The sequence below is a fragment of the Salmo salar genome, chromosome ssa01 (assembly GCF_905237065.1).
Source record: "Salmo salar chromosome ssa01, Ssal_v3.1, whole genome shotgun sequence".
Lineage (NCBI taxonomy): Eukaryota > Metazoa > Chordata > Actinopteri > Salmoniformes > Salmonidae > Salmo > Salmo salar.
Window position 1 is genome coordinate 44,261,850 of NC_059442.1, and position 22,672 is coordinate 44,284,521.

Here is a 22,672-nt window from a genome sequence, read left to right on the forward strand (position 1 = left end):
CCACTGGTGTCCCCCAGGGCTCTGTTCTAGGCCCTCTCCTATTCTCGCTATACACCAAGTCACTTGGCTCTGTCATATCCTCACATGGTCTCTCCTATCATTGCTATGCAGACGACACACAATTAATCTTCTCCTTTCCCCCTTCTGATAACCAGGCGGCGAATCGCATCTCTGCATGTCTGTCAGACATATCAGTGTGGATGACGGATCACCAGCTCAAGCTGAACCTCGGCAAGACGGAGCTGCTCTTCCTCCCGGGGAAGGACTGCCCCTTCCATGATCTCGCCATCACGGTTGACAACTCCCTTGTGTCCTCCTCCCAGAGTGCTAAGAACCTTGGCGTGATCCTGGACAACACCCTGTCGTTCTCCACTAACATCAAGGCGGTGACCCGATCCTGTAGGTTCATGCTCTACAACATTCGCAGAGTACGACCCTGCCTCACACAGGAAGCGGCGCAGGTCCTAATCCAGGCACTTGTCATCTCCCGTCTGGATTACTGCAACTCGCTGTTGGCTGGGCTCCCTGCCTGTGCCATTAAACCCCTACAACTCATCCAGAACGCCGCAGCCCGTCTGGTGTTCAACCTTCCCAAGTTCTCTCACGTCACCCCGCTCCTCCGCTCTCTCCACTGGCTTCCAGTTGAAGCTCGCATCCGCTACAAGACCATGGTGATTGCCTACAGAGCTGTGAAGGGAACGGCACCTCCATACCTTCAGGCTCTGATCAGGCCCTACACCCAAACAAGGGCACTGCGTTCATCCACCACTGGCCTGCTGGCCCCCCTACCTCTGAGGAAGCACAGTTCCCGCTCAGCCCAGTCAAAACTGTTCGCTGCTCTGGCACCCCAATGGTGGAACAAGCTCCCTCACGACGCCAGGACAGCGGAGTCAATCACCACCTTCCGGAGACACCTGAAACCCCACCTCTTTAAGGAATACCTAGGATAGGATAAAGTAATCCTTCTAACCCCCCCCCCTTAAAAGATTTAGATGCACTATTGTAAAGTGGTTGTTCCACTGGATATCATAAGGTGAATGCACCATTTTGTAAGTCGCTCTGGATAAGAGCGTCTGCTAAATGACTTAAATGTAAATGTAATGTAATCGCTGCCTCCAGTTGGAAAACACACCAAGTATTAAAGTAGGTTTTCAGCTCAACTAAAAATAAACCCCTTCTCTACTTAGGGGGGGCCAGTGCACAGCACAGCTAGCCATGGGGAGGGGAGGGGAGAGGCAGGATGTAGTACAAAGCATAGCCATTGGAGGCGAGGGGGAACGACAGGACTGCAGCAGGAGTCAGTAAATCACTGCAGCATAACACTGGTCCAAGCATCCAACGTCACCACAGTATCCATCCACTGACACAGCTAACTAATGGCAAATATTTCACTGACCAATTTTATATTAAAGGGATACTTCAGGGTTTTGGAAATTATGCCCTTTATCCTTTTCCCCAGAGTCAGATGAACTTGTGGATACCGGTTTTATGTCGCTGTGTCCAGTATGAAGGAAGTTAGTTTCGTAAGGCAATGCTAACTAGCATTAGCACAATTACTGGATGTCTATGGGTATCTACTAGCATGCTATGGGTATCTACTAGCATCTGACTCTGGGGAAGTAGATAAAGGGCCTCAGTGCCAAAATTATGAAGTATCCCTTTAACGTCAAACAGCAAAAACTAAATAATCACACAAGGTCATTAAGTAGTTTGTGTTATGGTTGTTAAAATAATTGCTATCTAAACAAAATGTTCACTTTCACAAAGTTGATGACAATTATTTTTAGTTTGTATCGTTGTTTCATGTCTAATGCCTCTGACGTGAAAGGTAGACATTTAAATGAATTTAAAGGAGAGCATCTTGTCTTTGAAGAGCTTGAAAGCCATAAGCAGTAGCAATAAGAAAGGTAGGGCTGTCTGATACATGTTGAATATGATTAATGGTTCTCTGGTGTCATGGGGTGCACCTTTGAAAATAGGAAAGCAGTATAGGCCAGATGGGTGAAATAGTGCTGTTACCAACAATCATGGATGAATAAACTCTGTTGAGCACAAATTAAGTGTTGTGCTGTGAAGGCTTTGAGAAACTGAACTTCAAAATCAGACTGTAATACCCCTGGGGGAATAGTGTCTCCCCTGTGAATAAGATATCTGCTCTGATCTCTTATTAAAGGGATATTTAAAGGGATACTTCAGGATTTTGCCGATTTCTCCAGAGTGAGATGAACTCGTGGATAGCATTTTTATGTCTCTGCGTGCAATATGAAGGAAGTTGCTATCTAGAGCTAACGCAATTTCTAACTAGCGTTAGCACAATGACCAGATACCCATGGACTTCCAGTCAGATGCCCATAGAGTTCCAGTCATTGCGCTAGCGCTAGTTAGCAACTTCCTTCAAACTGCACGCACAGATATAAAAATGGTATCCACAAGTTTATCAAATTCTGGGAAAGCAGATAGAGGGATATATTGCCAAAATCCCGAAGTATCCCTTTGATATTATACAGCTGAACAGAAAGGTTGAGCGCATCACATGAGCAAGGAAGTAAATGTAAATATTGACTTTAAATTAACAATATACTTTAGGCCTCCTGTAATGTCATGTAATAATATACATGGATGTAATAGTATAAGATAACATATGGCTAAAATCCTCTGATGTACTGTAACCAGGTGTACAGTGCATTCGGAAAGTATTCAGACCCCTTTACTTTTTCCACATTTTGTTACATTACAGCCTTATTCTAAAATGGATTAAACAGTGCCTTAGACGACTGCACCACTCAGGAGGCCCCTCCCATTATTCTCTGTAGATCCTCTCAAGCTCTGTCAGGTAGGATGGGGAGTGTCACTGCACAGCTATTTTCAGGTCTCTCCAGAGATGTTCAATCGGGTTCAAGTCCGGGCTCTGGCTGGGCCACTCAAGGACATTCAGAGACTTGTCCCGAAGCCATTCCTGCATTGTCTTGTCTGTGTGCTTAGAGTCGTCGTCTTGTTGGAAGGTGAACCTTCACCCCAGTCTGAGGTCCTGAGGACTTTGCAGCAGATTTTCACCAAGGATCTCTCGGTACTATGCTCCGTTCATCTTTCCCTCGATCCTGACTAGTCTCCCAGTCCCTGCCGCTGAAAAACATCCCCACAGCATGATGCTGCCACCACCATGCTTCACCGTAGGGATGGTGCCAGGTTTCCTCCAGACGTGACACTTGGCATTCAGGCCAAAGAGTTCAATCTTGGTTTCATCAAGACCAGAGAATCTTGTTTCTCATGGTCTGAGAGTCCTTTAGGTGCCTTTTGGCAAACTCCAAGTGGACTGTCATTTTACTGAGGAGTGGCTTCCGTCTGGCCACTCCACCATAACGGCCTGATTGGTGCTCCAGAGATGGTGTCACACCCTGATCTGTTTCACCTGTCTGGTGATTGTCTCCACTCCCTTCAGCTGTCGCTTATTATCCCTGGTGTACAGTCGTGGCCAAACGTTTTGAGAATGACACAAATATAAATTTTCACAAAGTCTGCTGCCTCAGTTTGTATGAGGGCAATTTGCATATACTCTAGAATGTTATGAAGAGTGATCAGATGAATTGCAATTAATTGCAAAGTCCCTCTTTGCCATGCAAATGACCTGAATCCCCCAAAAACATTTCCACTGCATTTCAGCCCTGCCACAAAAGGACCAGCTGACATCATGTCAGTGATTCTCTCGTTAACACAGGTGTGAGTGTTGACGAGGACAAGGCTGGAGATCACTCTGTCACGCTGATTGAGTTCGAATAACAGACTGGAAACTTCAAAAGGAGGGTGGTGCTTGGAATCATTGTTCTTCCTCTGTCAAACATGGTTACCTGCAAGGAAACACGTGCCGTCATCATTGCTTTGCAGAAAAAGGGTTGCTGCCAGTAAGATAGCACCTAAATCAACCATTTATCGGATCATCAAGAACTTCAAGGAGAGCGGTTCAATTGTTGTGAAGAAGGCTTCAGGGCACCCAAGAAAGTCCAGCAAGCGCCAGGACCGTCTCCTAAAGTTGATTCAGCTGCGGGATCGGTGCACCACCAGTACAGAGCTTGCTCAGGAATGGCAGCAGGCAGGTGTGAGTGCATCTGCACGCACAGTGAGGCGAAGACTTTTGGAGGATGGCCTGGTGTCAAGAAGGGCAGCAAAGAAGCCACTTCTCTCCAGGAAAAACATCAGGGACAGACTGCTATTCTGCAAAAGGTACAGGGATAGGACTGCTGAGGACTGGAGTAAAGTCATTTTCTCTGATGAATCCCCTTTCCGATTGTTTGGGGCATCTGGAAAAAAGCTTGTCTGGAGAAGACAAGGTGAGCGCTACCATCAGTCCTGTGTCATGCCAACTGTAAAGCATCCTGAGACACAGTCATGTGTGGGGTTGCTTCTCAGCCAAGGGAGTGGGCTCACTCACAATTTTGCCTAAGAACACAGCCATGAATAAAGAATGGTACCAACACATCCTCCGAGAGCAACTTCTCCCAACCATCCAGGAACAGTTTGGTGACGAACAATGCCTTTTCCAGCATGATGGAGCATCTTGCCAAAAGGCAAAAGTGATAACTAAGTGGCTCGGGGAACAAAACATCGATATTTTGAGTCCATGGCCAGGAAACTCCCCAGACCTTAATCCCATTGAGAACTTGTGGTCAATCCTCAAGAGGCGGGTGGACAAACAAAAACCCACAAATTCTGACAATCTCCAAGCATTGATTATGCAAGAATGGGCTGCCATCAGTCAGGATGTGGCCCAGAAGTTAATTGACAGCATGCCAGGGCGAATTGCTGAGGTCTTGAAAAAGAAGGATCAACACTGCAAATATTGACTCTTTGCATCAACTTCATGTAATTGTCAATAAAAGCCTTTGGCACTTATGAAATGCTTGTAATTATACTTCAGTATTCCATAGAAACATCTGACAAAAATATTTAAAGACACTGAAGCAGCAAACTTTGTGAAAATTAATATTTGTGTCATTCTCAAAACTTTTGGCCACGACTGTATATATCCCTGTGTTTCCTGTCTCTCTGTACCAGTTCATCTTGTATGTTTTTCAAGTCAACCAGCGGTTTTCCCGTACTCCTGCTTCTAATCTCTTTTGCTAGTCCTCCCGGTTTTTGACCCTTGCCTGTTTTCTGGACTCCGTACCCGCCTGCCTGACCATTCTGCCTGCCCTGACCTCGAGCCTGCCTGCCACTCTGTACCTCCTGGACTCTGAACTGGTTTTGACCTTTTGCCTGTCCATTCTCTTGCCTACCCCTTTTGGATTGTTTAATAAATATCAAGACTCAACCATCTGCCTCCTGTGTCTGCATCTGGGTCTCGTCTTGTGCCCTTATAGATGGTTGTCCTTCTGGAAGGTTCTCCCATCACCACAGAGGACTTCTGGAGCTCTGTCAGTGACCATCGGGTTCTTGGCCACCTCCCTCACCAAGGCCCTTCTCCCCTGATTGCTCAGTTTGGCTGGGCGGACACCTGTAAGAAGAGTCTTGGTGGTTCCAAACTTCTTCCATTTAAGAATTATGGATGCCACTGTGTTCTTGGGGACCTTTAATGCTGCAGAAATGTTTTGGTACCCTTCCCCAGATCTGTGCCTCGACATAATCCTGTCTCGGAGCTCTACGGACAATTCCTTCAACCTCATGGCTTGGTTTTTGCTCTGACATGCACTGTCAAGCATGGGACCTTATATAGACAGGTGTGTGCCTTTCCAAATCATGTTCAATCAATTAAATTTACCACAGGTAGACTCCAATCAAGTTGTAGAAACATCTCAAGGATGATCAATGGAAACAATATGCACCTGAGCTGTAACATAACAAAATGTGGAAAAAGTAAAGGGGTCTGAATACTTTCCCAAATGCACTCTCTTTTATCCTTCATTAGCTTTGTGTATATGTTGATGTAGGCACCTCTACAAAGACAAAAAAGCTAAAAGCAAACACCATACACTCCTAAATAACCCAACAACTCGATGGTACTGTTTTGGACTCATTTATGCACAATTCTCTATGAAAGAGGGAAAGGAAGGGCACTGTACTATACCTTCCAGTTCAGGGTCCGGCCACCAGCCCAGGTCGCAAGCCTTACAAGTGAACTCATCCTGAACAATCTCGTTGTCTTTACAGGCTGTACAGATCCAGCAACAGCTCACCTCTCCCTTCCTGATCACCTGTTTCGATCAAACACATAGACAGGATGAGATTACACTGTCGGAGTCTCTCAACTCACTCAATTTAACCATACAGCCGGTCACAGTTCTCTCCCTAGTCCCTACTCCTTCCCCTTGGCCTTAACCCTTCATTTGCAGATATGCAGCATCTGAATACGTATAATCAGGGTAGTGGTAGGATGTCCACCATATTGCTTACACCTTGCAGATCTGCAAAATGGAAGGTTTTGCAGATTGCTAATGTGTAAGTTGGGCTAACACAAGTTATGGAAAGGGAAGGAGGAGGAGATTGCTTTCACAATGGCATGTAGATTTATTTTAATGAGAAAATCAAGCGCCAGTGGGCGTCCTAGTGTTAATGAAAGTCAACGGAATAATAAATAATTTTGTTCAGTAGCATCAGACCAGCTGGACTGTTGACACCTACCTTGATCTCTCCCTTGGAGCAGGGCTCGCTGCAGACGGAGAGGACCATGTCACTGCGGTTTATCTGCATCATGTAGTCATCAATGCTGAGCTGACCCTCGTGCCAAGAACCCACATTGATGTAGTCGAACGCACCAGGCTCCACATACTGTAGGTTCATTATGTCATACCTAAGAGTGGAGGGAAAGTTGTTCTGAAACTTGTATCTGATTCAAGTGTACGGAGACTTATTTTCATAGTGAAAGAGAAAGCAACAGATTCAATTATATTGATCATGGGCAGGGGACTTCGGTATACATAGATATTGATATTTGTTATGTTTCAGGAGGATTGGTTATCTTCTGGGCACGTCTTCCTAATTATATGGAAACAGTATTGTCAGTGTCAGGGGACTTTTGTTGAGTACTAAGAGTAGATGCTGTACTTGTCGGATTCATACCGGAGTCATCTCGCTCAGGAAACCATCGTCTTAACCTTTAGTTTAAGAGGAAACTACCTCTTGGGCTGAGGGTGACACTGGTTTTATGTCTCGTGGCAGGGCTATCTCATGAGACCCTGACTGTACATCACCTGGGCTACACCTACCTGCCAGGTGTGTCCCCATTCTCATCAAACCACACATCTTCTCCAGACACCCCAGTGAAGGAGGTCCTCATGAGGAACTCTAACAGCTGGCTTCCATCGATGGGCTCCATGGCTTCACATAGTCCCACATGGCCAGGGCAGAGGTGGCTGTGCATGTCATGCAGACCCTGAGCCATGGCGTAGATAGCATTGATGACGAATCCCATCTTACTGTCCTGGACATAGTTGTCCTCTAGACTTTCGTAACCTGCCGAATACAGTTAAAACATGAAAGGAAGATTAGGGATGCATTGTTTCCTCAAAGTAATAAAACAAAAGAAAGTACTTCATGTTTCAGTTCTGTAAGCATTATACAAGGATTATACAATGTTACGCAATACAAAGTGAAATAGATAGTCATAGCTGAATATGAAATAAACTATTTTTCTATTGTCAAACATCTTGCAGCGTAATATAGACTGAAATATTACAAAGGAATGATAGGGTGTCCAAAGACACATGCTTATTATTCTTGTTGGGTTTTGTGCATCAGAAGGACACACTGTGCTGTTCTGTTCTGTGTCTGGGAGCATAAAAGTGCAGGCATCATTATGTTATGGCATTTTGTATTCGCAACTCGCAATTCAATTAGGTATAAATAATGTGGTAATATTATCATTAATTGACAGAGGAAGAAAATCTATTATTCTCATTTATTCCTTCCTCCCTCGATCCTGTTTGCCAGAAATACAGGTCTTGTGAATAAAACGGTTTGACACATTGTGCAGTATGTTAAAAGACAGAGACAGTAGAGTAACACTTTGATGATTTACCTACAATTTGAAGAGAACAATATTTGTACTAGGTCCAGGGACACCCTATCGATTAAGAAGCGTGAAGCAAGCTAGAAGCAATATAAGTAGCACATACTATAGCTGATCTCGGTCTTATACTAATCACAATATTAAAGGGCAACTCCACCACTTTTCAACCTGATACTCATTATCTCCAGCACCAAACCGGTGTCTACATAATATGTGAAAACAGCGAGTTTCTAGGATCTGTGGTTAAAAAGATAAGAAGAAAGGTCCTGAAAAAATGCGTATCTGTGATATCACATGGTACGATTAAAAGTAAGAAAAAGCGTAATTTTCAAAAGCTGCAGCAAGTTTCTAGCCAGAGGGAGGATATATTCTTTCTCCCCACGTCACCGTGAATCTCATAGTTTGTTTTAACTTTTGATTATGTCATCGTGTAGAACTTTTTGACGTTATATTTGTTTTCTACAAAACGTAGAAATGCGCAGTTCTCACATATGTAGACACTGGTTTGGTGCTGGAGATAATGAATATGAGGTTGAAAAGTGGTGGAGTTGCCCTTTAATAATAGTATCCGGTACAGAAAGAATCAACAATTTGATTCATATCAGTTTGTGAATCAAACGGTTCTGGCACAATGATTGCTCAGTTTTCAGATGTGTTTGTTTGTAGCCAGGCTTGTTTTTTTGTTTTTTTATGTATCAACTTACTGAATGTTACAAGTACAAACAAACACACCAACAATCGATTGGATGGGTTGTGGATAGTGGTATGAAAAGTGAGAGTTATACACTGAGTGTACAAAACATTAAGAACACCTTCCTAATATTGAGTTGCACCTGCTTTTGCCCTCAGAACAGCCTCAATTCGTCAGGGCATGGACTCTACAAGGTGTTGAAAGCAGGGATGCTGGCCCATGTTGACTCCAATGCTTCCCACAGCTCCATCAAGTTGGCTGGATGTCCTTTGGGTGGTTTCCATTCTAACCCCATGGTGTCTTAACGTATTGGGCCAAGGTCCATATAGGAACATGCAGCTTGAGGTTCTACAAGGCAGACCAGCCAGTTCGCATCTCATCTAATGCTTTCAAATGTTATTGGGCTTATGTTTTATACAGGCAATCTCAAAACCAGGAGGATGTGAGAATACACAGCGTGTGAGGGAAACCAGTTGTTGTGCTCTCACTGCAATGCATACAATCCCCCCAATAGCTTTATATAGTAGGGGTCAACAGATATACATTGATAGCGTTGAATTTCAGAGTTGATATGCCTCTGGTTTGGTATCTATGCAGCTTAGAAAAAACATCTTAACCATAAAGGGTAATAACTTCCCATCAAACAAATCATAGAGATTCTATTGATGACACACTATATCAGTCGACCTCTATGTATATTGCCAGAGTGATGTGCTTTAAGAGTTCATTCAGAAAAATACACACTCACCATTTTGGAGCTCTATACAAAAAAACGACAGAACAGCAGGCTATGACTCTATCTCTGATTATCACAAATGATCAATATCCTATAAATAGTGCAGAACGTAAGAGAAACTTAGTGCTTCATTTATTAATGAGGAGGTGGATATACGTTAGAAAAGATAAAACTAGTCTTTTAAAAAGGAGATGTAAAAGAGAAACGTAAATTCATGCTAAATATTAAAAAAAAATATATATACTGTTGCATGCATTGTTTTATATTTACGTTTCACTTGAATCAAAATATATATTTTTTGAAAATATCAGTAATTTCTATAGAATTCATCACTGGATTTGCTAAACAATGGTAACCAACTTGTAAGTTAAGTTTGAAAACGCACAGTACCAGTCAAAAGTTTGGACACACCTACTAATTCAAGGTTTTTTCTTTATTTATACTATTTTCTATATTGTAGAATCATACTGAAGACATCAAAACTATGAAATAACACATATGAAATCATGTAGTAACCAAAAAAGTGTCCCGTCCACGGTACGGTTGAGCTAACGTAGGCTAATGTGATTAGCATGAGCTTGTAAGTAACAAGAATATTTCCCAGGACATAGACATATCTGATATTAGCAGAAAGCTTAAATTCTTGTTAATCAAACTGCACTGTCCAATTTACAGTAGATATTGCAGTGAAAGAATACCATGCTATTGTTTGAGGAGAGTGCACAATTTTGAACATGAAAAGTTATTAATAAACAAATGAGGCACATTTGGGCAGTCTTGATACAACATTTTGAACAGAAATGCAATGGTTCATTGGATCAGTCTAAAACTTCTCGCATACACTGCTGCCATCTAGTGGCCAAAATCGAAATTTCACCTGGGCTGGAATAATACATTATGGCCTTTCTCTTGCATTTCAAAGATGATGGTACAAAAAAATTCAAAAGAACAGTTGTTTTTTTCTTTGTATTATCTTTTACCAGATCTATTGTGTTATATTCTCCTACATTCCTTTCACATTTACACAAACTTCAAAGTGTTTCCTTTCAAATGGTACCAAGAATATGCATATCCTTGCTTCAGGGCCTGAGCTACAGGCAGTTAGATTTGGGTATGTCATTTTAGGCGAAAATTGAAAAAAAGGGGCTGATCCTTAAGAGGTTTTTAACAAGGCACACCCGTTAATTGAAATGCATTCCAATTGACTACCTCATGAAGCTGGTTGAGAGAATGCCAAGAGTGTGCAAAGCTGTCATATAGGCAAAGGGTGGCTTCTTTTAAGAATCTCAAGTGGCGCAGCGGTCTAAGGCACTGCATCTCAGTGTTAGACGTGTCACTACAGACACTGGTTCGATCCCAGGCTATATCACAACACATTTGTTTAACACTTTTTTGGTTACGACATGATTCCATATGTGTTATTTCATAGTTTTGTGTTTTCAGTATTATTCTACAATGTATAAAATAGTACAAATAAAGACAAACTTGAATGAGTAGGTGTGTCCAAACTTTTGACTGGTACTGCATATAGTTCAAAAGGAATAGAAAAGTGCAAGGTGGGGAAAAAAACTTTTTGAAGACATGCTTTTTGAGCATTGTTTCAAGTGATCAATATAGCTTTAGCTAATCAATTAATCTGATTATTCACTTTTTTTGTGAGATCCAATGTGCCTTTTAAATTCAATTTACCTAGATCATCTTTGGTTGGCCAGGAGAATGTTTTAGAAATAAAATAAAACAAAAACAAAACATTATTGTATGGCTAGATGCACAGAAACTATTTATTTGCTCCAGTTTCAGGAAACTTCTAGCCATTTGAGACAAAAATACCATGTAAACATCTAAAAATCTAATGTAATTATAGTTGAGACAACATGAAGTATACCATATGCTAGTTTACATTGTAAGTCAGCAACCCTTCTGAAGAAACCATTATCATTCTCTATCATATATTCCCCATATCTACCTGAGCAGTTTTTCCTGTAGTTCATGTTCTCCAGTGGGTGCCCTGGGATGCGGCACTGGAACCTGTGCTGCCAGAACTCAGGGAACCATGGGTTCCTGGTGTTGGTGTTGAGGCGGAGCTTCAGGAAATAGTCATCAAAGGACGTGACCTCCTCCGAATGCAGCTTCACAGTGATACCGCCCACAGCCTCCTGTTCATAGCCCTCAACCACCTCATCTCTGTCTGCCCAGCCATCACTGTGGGGAGAGACACAGTAACATTAATGTTAGGACTACTCCTTACCACCCCAAAATGGGTGGTCTTTTAGAGCATTTCAATGGTCCCCTGAAACAGATGTTGAGAAAGTTTGAGAAAGATGACTCTGGTAGGGACTGGGACAAAATGGTTACATTTTCTTTTGTTTGTCTACATCATATAGATGCCAGACAAGTTGGACAGCCTGAGGGAGATGGCAAGACAGCATCTTCAAGATTCACAACAAAAGCATAAGGTATGATGCGACAAAAATGCAAGAGAAAGTGAAATGAAGTCTGAGCAGAAGGTGTTACTACTTTGACCTTCTGATTCAAGTAAACTGCTTGTCAAGTGGCAGGGGCCATGAACAATGGTCAGGAAGACAGAGTCTATGTAACCTATGAGATTCTCTTTCCAGGAAAGCTGCTTCTCAACCAGAGAATATCAGAAATAAAGTTGATGAATATATTCTCTGTGTGGCATAGCTTAGGGAGGAGTAATGAGCGTGTGCTCCGTGATACATTAACATCACAGCAACTTCATCATAGCCTCCTGCTCAAAGCCCTCCTCCACCCCATCTCTGTTTGCCCAGCCATCACTATAGGGGACAGAACATTTCATCAGTAACACAATCCATCAAAATACACACCTTGCCACTTGCCAGGAGAGTATGCTAATCATATTATATTGTTGTGTAGCACACAAAAATAAACAATTGACTAATGAATGCCCTCCTCCCTCCTCCAGCATGGCAACATCACCAATATCTAGCCATCTGTTTCACAGCACTACACACACACTATGCTCCAAGAACCTGCTGCTCTGACGTCAGCACATTGAAGTCATCACTCAAACCATGGTATGAACAAAAAAACACTCAACCAGGCCATACCACCTCCATGTGGGATACCGGGTACAATTGTTGCATTGTCTAACCTTTACATAGAAGGAAGCCTGTAGCCTATATACCCAAATCAAAGACAATGGCAAATGTAATGTCAGCGTTTAACAAAAAAAGACCTCTCCTATTTAGAAAATACCTCTTGTTTCTTACAGGAATCACATACACATATAGGGTGCAAAACATGTGTGCACTACACTGTACTTTAAGTAACGTTGTTTTTTACAAACTACTGTACTGTATGTTGGGTAAAAGCATCTGCAACAGTAAGTGGATACATACTGGATGAATGAGGTCCACGCTGCAAACAAGCCTTTCCTCTCATCCTCCACACAGCCCAGGATAGATGGATGGTCATCCCCAGCCTCCTCTATCATAGATGCAATGGGCTGGCTGTGTTCACTTACCGCACTGCTCTACAAAACAGTATTTTTTCAGTCGCTAGTCTCCTTGACCCAGAAAGAAACAGCCGCACCAATCCCATGTCCTATTTATCACCCATGAAGACATCACAAGCTGCATAACTCAACTGCAGAGAGTTTAAAGTTGTATAGATTTGTGTTTTATCATCGGTGTTTCATACTGTATCCTCACCATCACCATATAACAGTGTTACATCCCTTACTTTGTTTGTATATACAATATGTTTCTGTCTTTTGATGAGGAATTGTCCAAACTGTTATCCAGGGTTAGCCTGCATGGTCCAACTGTATTGTTATTGTGTGAAAGGAAACAATGAAACCTACAATTGAAAAAAGACCAGGCTAATTCGGGACAGTTTTAGCTGTAGCTTGAGCTTCACTACTCCTGTCAGGTCTTCATGCTAGCTAGCTCCATCACTGCATAGCTACAGTCTTACTACAAGCTGATCTGTGCTTTGATGCTCAGTAGTCCTCACCACTGAGCTCTGTGCTGGAGGTGCTGTCCCATATTACCCTAGTCTCCCACTGAGTCTGTGATCTGACAGGGGGAGAGAGAAGAGCTGTCCCATGTTACCCAAGCCTCCCCTGTTTGCCTGTGATCTGACAGGGGAGAAAGAGAAAGATAGAGCGGTAGAAATAGATAGAGAGAGAGAGCTGTCTAACCATGCATTATTCACATTATTCATGAGACTGAGTGTGATTAAAAGCTTCTTTCTGTTTTCAGAAGGACCTCCACTACTGCTAGAATAATGATTATTATTGTGTTCAAGTATAAACTGAGTAAACCATAGGGGGCCTTGGTATGATATATCAAAGGGAGAAAAAGCACCATATTATTTAGAACAACCCTCAATGGTCATGGCAATAATTTCGTTATACTATATAATAATAATGAAGTCAATCACTCCACAAAATGGAGTCAGGTAAGAACAGCAAATTTGCCATTTTATGTTCAGATTGATCTGATCTGGGGCCTAATGAATCATGCGTTTTAGAGTAGGAGTGCTGATCTAGGATCAGGTCCCCCTGTCCATGTAATCTTATTACTGTAATTTCTGGACTATTAAGCGCACCTGAATATAAGCCGCACCCACTGAATTAAAAAATATATATTATTTTGAACATAAATAAGCCGCACATGTCTATAAGCCGCAGGTGCCTACCGGTACATTGAAACAAATGAACTTTACACATGCTTTAACGAAACACGGCTTGTAACAAAAATAAATAGGCTTTAACGAAACACGGCTTGTAACAAAAATAAATAGGCTTTAACGAAACACGGCTTGTAAAAACAAATAGGCTTTAACGAAACACGGCTTGTAACAAAAAATAAAAAATTAGCAGTAAGCTTTAGTTGTCTTTTTGCACTGAGTCAATTCCTCACGCTGCTGTTTCCAACGTCTTATCGACTCATTAAGACCAAGCTCCCGTGCAGCAGCTCTATTTCCTTTTCCAACAGCCAGATAAATCGCCTTCAACTTGAAAGCTGCATCATATGCATTTCTCCGTGTCTTTGCCATGATGAGGGTGACAAAATGACTACCGTAATCAGAATGATGGGAAGTTTGAGAGCGCTCGATTTAATCTAAACAGTAAACAAAAAAGCTGTTTGACCTTAACCCGTTGGGCAATTTCATTGGTCTAATGAAAGCTTCATGCCGCCAAAAAACTGAGCACGTCACAGAATGTGTTTTTTTGAGAAAAAAAAAATTTGAAAGCTGAAAAATCCATATATTAGCCGCGTCATTGTTTAAGCCGCGAGGTTCAAAGCCTGGGAAAAAAGTTGCGGCTTATAGTCCGGAATTTACGGTAATTGTGATCTAAACTGATCCTAAATCAACACTCTTACTTTGAGATACTTAACACATAAGGCCACAGTTTGATATCTCCCTTTGACCGATTGCTAAGACTGATTATGAACATATAAGATGATCTAACTTTACCTTCCGATGAGAAGGAACTCCCCTGCCACCCCAAGTCGTCTCATAGCCATGAGCAGTCCACGGACCGTCATGCCCTCGCAGAAGCAGACGACCACCCGGGCCTTGGGCAGGCGTTCTCTCAGCTTTCTCAGCAGCCTGTCAAAGTGCTTCTCCCCGGCGTTGCTGTAGATCTTGTCTGAATGGGCGATACACAGCCCCTCCTGAGAGGCCAACTCCTTAAAAGCTTCCATACCACTTTCTCCGTAATTACCTGGGGAAATAAACAGCATTAACAAACAAAAAAACAAGACTATATCATGGTCTTTAAAGGTAAATATATATTTTAGCACAATATTATTTAAAAGGTCAATACAATATTCTACATTCTGAAGAAGTTTAAGACATTTTGTATTATAACTTCACCTGTAAGTATTGCCAACAAGCCAAACACAACAGCACTGCAACCTATAACTAGTGACTCCATTTCAAACATTCAGTCTGTTTGCCATGTCATGTCACTGTAACTCATATCACTTGTTTATTTAATAAAAACACATATCATTCTACTCATCGGTCTGGTAAATAACGAATGTGCAACAGAACAGAAATGTAATTGGGTTTTAATTAGTTCATCAACAACTCTCTGCCTGAGTCCTCTGAGTCCCTCACTGCAGGTAGATCAAAGGTCGCATCACAAATGGCACCCTATTCCCTTTATAGTGCACTACTTTTGACCAGGGCCTATACGGCTCTGTTCAAAAGTAGTGCACTATACAGGGAGGGAATATGATGCCATAGGACGCAACCTGTGACTATGCACAGCAGGCAGGCAGCTATAAACCTTATATCATTCAGACATCTCATCATCGGGGCATGGAATCTTAATTATTGTATAATAATCTATCCTACTTCCTGGCTCTTATTACTGTACTGCAGAACAGAACTGTAGCTACTAAAGCTGAGAATTGTCTTGTTTTCTCAGTTGTTCAATACTCAAAAGGTGGAAAACATTAAAAAATATATATATTTCTTATTTCCGGTAGTTTATAACTGTAACACTCGTCGTTGAAGGGGGACCAAAGCGCAGTGGGTAAAGTGCTCATCCTCTTATTTATTAAAGAAAACACTTAATCAATACAAAACAAACAACGAAAACAGTCCAGTAAGGTGCACAGACTATACTAGAAACAACCACCCACCAAACCCAGTGAAAACAAACACAACTAAATATGGCCTCCAATTAGAGACAACAACAACCAGCTGCCTCTAATTGGAGGTCATTGACAAAACTCACATAGAACTAGAAAAGCTAGATAAACATAGAAATAAGAAAACTAGAACCTAAACCCACAATACCCAACCACACAAAACAAACACCCCCTGCCACGCCCTGACCAACTACAATGAAAAATAACCCCTTTTACTGGCCAGGAGGTGACAATAACATTGAAGTGAATTCATCGAAAAATTACTAATCTTGACTGAATTACATCATGCTGCAGAGAGTTTGTGGATAAGGACAGCATATATATTTCTATCTAACCTCTTAAATGCAGTCATTTACCAACAGTCGTCTCACCAGGATACTTTCTGACAGCTGGATACCTGCTGGATTACCTGCCATCACCTCCCCAGTAAGAATTAGTAGGACAGACGTTTCTGAAAGACTTGGTTCACGAAATCCTTCAAAGTTTCAATTCATATAACTCAAGAATTGTGTGGAGTTGAGGTAGTGACTAATGAGTTGTGGTAGTATGTTGCACACATTCATTTCTAAACAGAGGTCAGAAACAAGTTGTAAGTATGCTATTGCCATGACGAACCAACAAAACCAAATTATATCTTTGGGAACATCAACACAAATCATTGCAAGGGATGCCGTCATGTAAAAGCTTCTATTGTAGTACCTTCATGTGGGAGATGAAGTACAATCTTAGAAAAAAGGGTTCCAAAAGTGTTCTTCAGTTGTCCCCATAGGAGAACCCTTTGAAGAACCCTTTTGGGTTAGGGTTAGTGTTAGGGTGCTGCCATAGACTTACATTAGAAGTGCCCATCCAAAAGGCTCAAGGTCATTGGCCACAGATAAAATTACGTCAAATCACATATCTACAGTAGCTTTGATTGGACTGATCATGTCAACATCATACTTTCAAACTCTTAGCTAGCAGTCATCATCATGAATCAAGTCGACAATCTACTGGCAAATCCTTTTAATCCTTGTCATATGAAGAGAAATAATGAAGAGAAATTATAGATAAAACGTATCAGTGCTCATTGGCTATAAACATTACACAACAAGTTGGAAATCGCAAATTCAACAATGAGTGGTTTGGAAGGAATCAGTGTGGCTAACTGCAAGCAAATTAATCATTAGCCTGCTATTCAGTGGAGTGGCTGTGTGGTCCCAAGTCTAAGATTAAGGGTCTCTTTTCCTAGTTTAAAATTATAAACATTCAACATTGGCCATGCTGTCAAATAAGCATGATTTGTGATGTAAAATCTGACATTAGTGAGTTCAAGACAACTGGGAACTCGGACAAAACGAGCTATGACTGGGACAATATGTTTTGAACTTTCATCCAACTCGGAATTGTAAATTCGGAACTTGGGCTTCTTTCTTGAGCTACGACCTGAAGAACACTGACGTCACCATGATTCAACCATTTGTTTGTTAGAGTTCCTAGTTGTCTTGAAAGCACCATCAATCCAGAGAATGCCAGACTTTGATGACAAAGTTTGATGACAAAATCTACCCACGAAGGACCAATTGTCAGTAGGAACCACATTTGTTTAAGCAAGTCAGTAAATGAGGCTGAATGAACTGTTTCGCTTCTAGACAAGGCTCCGCTGATAGCCAGGTGTAGCAGTGGTAAGATGTTGGGACTGCTGTTGGGACACTGCTGTTGGGACAGCTTTATGTAGGCCCTAACAGTTTGTGGGCACCTTTTCTCACCGTTATAGTGCAATGAATGTATTGTTTAGTGTTGTGTAGTGGCTTTGCTGGCATGCATCCCAGATTATTTATTTTTTGCCCCACCAAGTTATACATGCTAAAATCGCCACTGAGATAGACTATTCCTTCCTCCCTAACCAACAGCTGAATCCAAACATTGCCCTCTCTTCACTGGTCGGACACTTCTCTCCACACCCAATAAAGCCCTTCAAAAGCTTCTGGCTAGACCAGAGTTAATGAACTTTAAAGTGCTAGGAGCAACCATAGAATTTGACCATGAAAAAATGGCTTCTTCCTACAGAGGCTTCAACGTCTATTTCACGTTTGTTCAATGTAATTTCATTGAAATGACGTGGAAACAATGTTGATTCAACCAGTGTGTGCCCAGTGGGTTGTACCTTTCAAGGATTCTTCCTGAACTGTTGGTCTAAGTTAGAGGGATGAGGAAGGCCTGAATGAACAAGCACAAGCTATAAGCTTTGATGGATGATGTTGAACCTCCCTCCTTTTTGAGCTAAATCCATTAGGATTATGAATTATGAAAAATCATAATCAATTGTACAATAACACTTATCTGACAGGAGAGTATCCGCAGTTCTGCCAATTATTTAAATCCCCAGCACAACTTAATCAAATTGTGTTTGAATAGATATTGATGGAAAATACGCAACATGCAATTACTTTTGTAAAACAAAAAACATACAGTCTATAGACAGTGACTTACCCTCTGTATGGACTGCTGACACATATGTCCAGTTATAGCGTTTCACAATGTCCAGGATGGCTCTGGCTTGGAGAGTATCAGAGGGCACAACCCTAAGGAAATACTTGAAGAGCGTTTTGTCACTCAGATCTATGCTGGTCGCAGAATATGCTATCTGGGGGATATTGAACAGCTGCAGGAGGTTCTGAACTTGAATAGCCACTGAGCTTGACCCAGGTCCGATAACTCCTGCTATGGGTCTCTTGGTGGCTGGTGGCTGACTCGCAGGCATCCCTTCAATGCACCACTGTCTGGAGGTACCATCCTTGTTGTCATCATCCCGGATCGAGATGAGAGAGTCTCTAATGAACTCAATACTCTGCTCCAGAGCCACTGAGGAGTGCCAGCAGGAGTCCCTGATCTCGCACCCCAGAGTGATGTTGGGTAGAAGATTCGGGTTGGAGTTGATTCGGTCCAAGGTGTGGAACATCGCTTCTACTCGTTGGATTCCATACTGTTCCCGAACCTCACCGCATTTCCTCTCCGCTACCTGCTCTGTTGACGGTTGGTGGTGGACCGAGAACAGTGCACCGATTATAATGTCCCCGTCCATTCTGGCCACCAAGCGGGACGAACCAGCTTTAGGAACCACTGACCTCTCAAATATGTTACTGGGGGAGACGAATACGTCATAGAGTAAAATAGGGAAATACAAAAACCTAATGGCATTCAAGTACATCATATTCCACATGGTGTAAACGGTCTTGGTGATAGAATCATGTCCGCTTTGCCATTGGGAAGAGTGGGTCCAACTTTAATCGAAGATCCATCATCTCCTTACCATACCTCTTTCACTGATGTCTTTCCTGCAGATGAGATAAATATATTAATTCAAGTTTTCTTTAGAAACAAGTGATGATAAACAGCTGTCCGTTGCCAATCTATCTTTGGCAACTCTTTTTACCCTTTGAAACGCTACATAACTTCTCAATTAACCAAAGGAAAATATCCCACTGGGTAGAGACGTCAATTCAACGTCTATTTCACGTTGGTTCAATGTAATTTGATTGAAATAAAGTGGAAAAATCAGTGTGTGCCCAGAGGGAAAGCTATAATGCAGAAGCAAACTTGACATTCAATCATGAATAATCAAAGTAATAATAGCCTAGCCTACAGTAATTTATAACTATATAATGACATTGAATGCCTCTAATAACATGTACAGCAAAAACAGCTTCCCGGAGGCTGATTAAAAGTTGATTGGTCTGCTGGTTGGTTTGCATGGCTGGTTTCAGCACCTAGTCATTGGACAGCACTCAGCGCTAACTTGCCTGTTGAGTTTGCAGTAATTTACCCACACTGAGATTGTTTTAGGCTACATACATTTCTGCTTAAAATGCTGCTAAAATGACTCATTGAAATTATGAATCAGATCTCATATAATTTACTACGCCTTGAGGCCTATGTACAGTACCAGTCAAAAGTTTGGACACACCTACTTATTCAAGGGTTTTTCTTTACTTTTACTATTTTCTACATTGTAGAATAATAGTTAAGACATCAAAACTATGAAATAACACACATGGAATCATGTAGCAACCAAAAAAGAGTTAAACAAATGTTTTGCTGATTTTTTTACCTTAATTTCACAAGGCAAGTCAGTTAAGAACAAATTCTTATTTTACAATGACGGGCTACCACGGCCAAACCATCCCCTAACCCGGACGACACTGGGTCAATTGTGCGCCACCCTTTGAGACTCCCGATCACGCCCGGTTGTGATACAGCCTGGGATTGACCCAGGGTCTGTAGTGACGCCTCTAGCACTGAGATGCAGTGCCTTAGACGGCTGCGTCACTCGGGAGCCCCAAAATATATTTTAGATTTTAGATTCTTCAAACTAGCCACCCTTTGCCTTGATGACAGCTTTGCACACTCTTGGCATTCTCTCAACCAGCTTCTCCTGGAATGCTTTTCCAACAGTCTTGAAGGAGTTCCCACATATGCTGAGCACTTGTTGGCTGCTTTTCCTTCACTCTGTGGTCCAACTCATCCCAAACCATCTCAATTGGGTTGAGGTCGGGTGATTGTGGAGGCCAGGTCATCTGATGCAGCACTCCATCACTAACCTTCTTGGTCAAATAGCCCTTACACAGCCTGGATGTGAGTTGTGTCATTGTCCTGTTGAAAAACAAATGATAGTTCCCCCCCACCCCCCCACCTTGTCACAACACAACTGATTGGCTCAAACGCATTAAGAAGGAACAAACACCTGTTAATTGAAATGTATTCCATGTGACTACCTCATGAAACTGGTTGAGAGAATGCCAAGAGTGTGCAAAGCTGTCATCAAGGAAAACGTTGGCTACTTTGAAGAATCTCAAATATAAAATATATTTTGATTTGTTTAACACTTTTTTGGTTACTACATAATTCCATATGTGTTATTTCATAGTTTTGATGTCTTCAGTATTATTCTACAATGTAGAAAATAGTCAAAATGTATAAAAACCCTGGAATGAGTAGGTGTGTCCAAACCTTTGACTGGTACTGTATATAACCTATTGAGATTTTCAACGTCGAACGGACATTCAAATTGACAATCACTTACAAACAGTTTGGGTAAAATAGGCTATTTCACAGTTTTTCATTGATTCAAATGTTTCAGACATTTGTGAATAAAATGCCATATTATTAATAGTGGGTGAAGTCCGCATTAGTGGGACATCCGGTGTAGTGGGACATTTGTGTTTGAGAGTACTGTACTATGGTAATTTTGCAAACCAATCACAACAAATGTTATTTTGGGGTTGCTACTGCATGTGTTCTGTGTTGGTTAGTGTGACATCGCATCATTGATGAGTGTGGTCAGGTTTCTTAGATGGGGTAACCCGTTGAAAATGATGAAAAATCGCTGTACTATGAAACCTTGCACTAGAATGACAAGGCTGCCATTCTGTAAATTATAATTTAACAATCTAGCATTTTGGCGTTAAAATTTATATTTATTAATATCGTTTTGAAGTATAATAAACATTAATGTAAACTGCTTGAATATTTTACAAAAATCTGATATATAGTACTGTCTCATATCTAATGAAGGAAATTACTGACAGGGAACTTTTCAGCTGTAAAAAAGCATAACATAAACCTTTAATCAATTGAAATGTAATTTCCTTCATTAGATATTCTAAAGTACATTGAAATATGTTGTTGTAGTTATTTATAACATCTCAAAATCAAGTCTAGACGCTATATAGCACATAAACATCATGGGATGACAGTGAAAGGAATTAAAGGGAAATAACAAGGCTGGTAGGGAAAGAAAGGAAGAACAATGATATGTAAGAAACGTAGGCTAGAAAAGAGCCTCAATTTATGAAAGGGGACAGCATTTAGGGAATAATAGAGGTGATTCAGGATAAATGAAAAGCCGAGCAAGCTCCTTTAGATAGATTTTCACCAAGAGCTTGGAATGTCCCCAAATCAATTTCCCAATAGCTTTGAGAAGGTCTAATAGAATATTATTGACTAAATTAAAAACAAATGAAACAGAGAGTGTGTTATCTATAAGCCTCTACAAAGTCTTATTGATGATTTCATAACAAGTGCCAGCTGAAGTGGGACACTAATGTATTTCTAATGAGAAAATAGTGTCCCACTTCATCTACTTAAGTGTCCCACTAAAACTTAAAGCCACGCTTTAGCAAAACTAGGGGTCTGATGTTATTTTAGGGGTATTAGCATCCACTGAATAATACATTATCAACTTGCTTCATCATCACAATGTAGATAAGACCTTCATTAATTGAAATAAACATACATTGAGTAGGGGTAGACTCATTTTGATTGTGTACATAGCCATCTACCAAAAAGTGGCCCACTCATGCATATATCACCCTAACTAAACAAAATGCTACCATCACTGATGTTCACATGAAGAGCAGTCTCCTCCATTCATGTTACGTTGCACCTTTTGAAATCCTTAGCATAAAACACCTTAAATATCATAACGTTAGAGTGTGGACATACCTGCACCTCCTGCCTCGAAACATTGCGTACCTCGTCTCCTGAACCTCTCAGTTTGGAGCCCAAGTTAAGCCTTTGCTGCGCCAATACAGGGTTTCTCTTTTTGCCCCCTC

General features: G+C 41.4%; 1 protein-coding gene across 2 annotated transcripts in view; it reads right to left on the minus strand.

The window, feature by feature from the left end:
* The window catches only part of grm1b (glutamate receptor, metabotropic 1b), a 28,655-nt gene extending 5,983 nt beyond the window's left edge, over positions 1-22,672 (minus strand). For both annotated transcript variants that reach the window (XM_014197109.2, XM_045718243.1), the window contains exons 1-7: positions 22,563-22,672; positions 18,552-19,396; positions 14,896-15,145; positions 11,393-11,628; positions 7,197-7,443; positions 6,613-6,781; positions 6,059-6,185 (exon numbers count right to left, since the gene is read on the minus strand). In XM_014197109.2, coding sequence (XP_014052584.2) covers positions 6,059-6,185; positions 6,613-6,781; positions 7,197-7,443; positions 11,393-11,628; positions 14,896-15,145; positions 18,552-19,281 — 1,759 coding nt within the window. In that variant the 5' untranslated portion in view covers positions 19,282-19,396; positions 22,563-22,672. The remainder of the gene's footprint in view (positions 1-6,058; positions 6,186-6,612; positions 6,782-7,196; positions 7,444-11,392; positions 11,629-14,895; positions 15,146-18,551; positions 19,397-22,562) is intronic.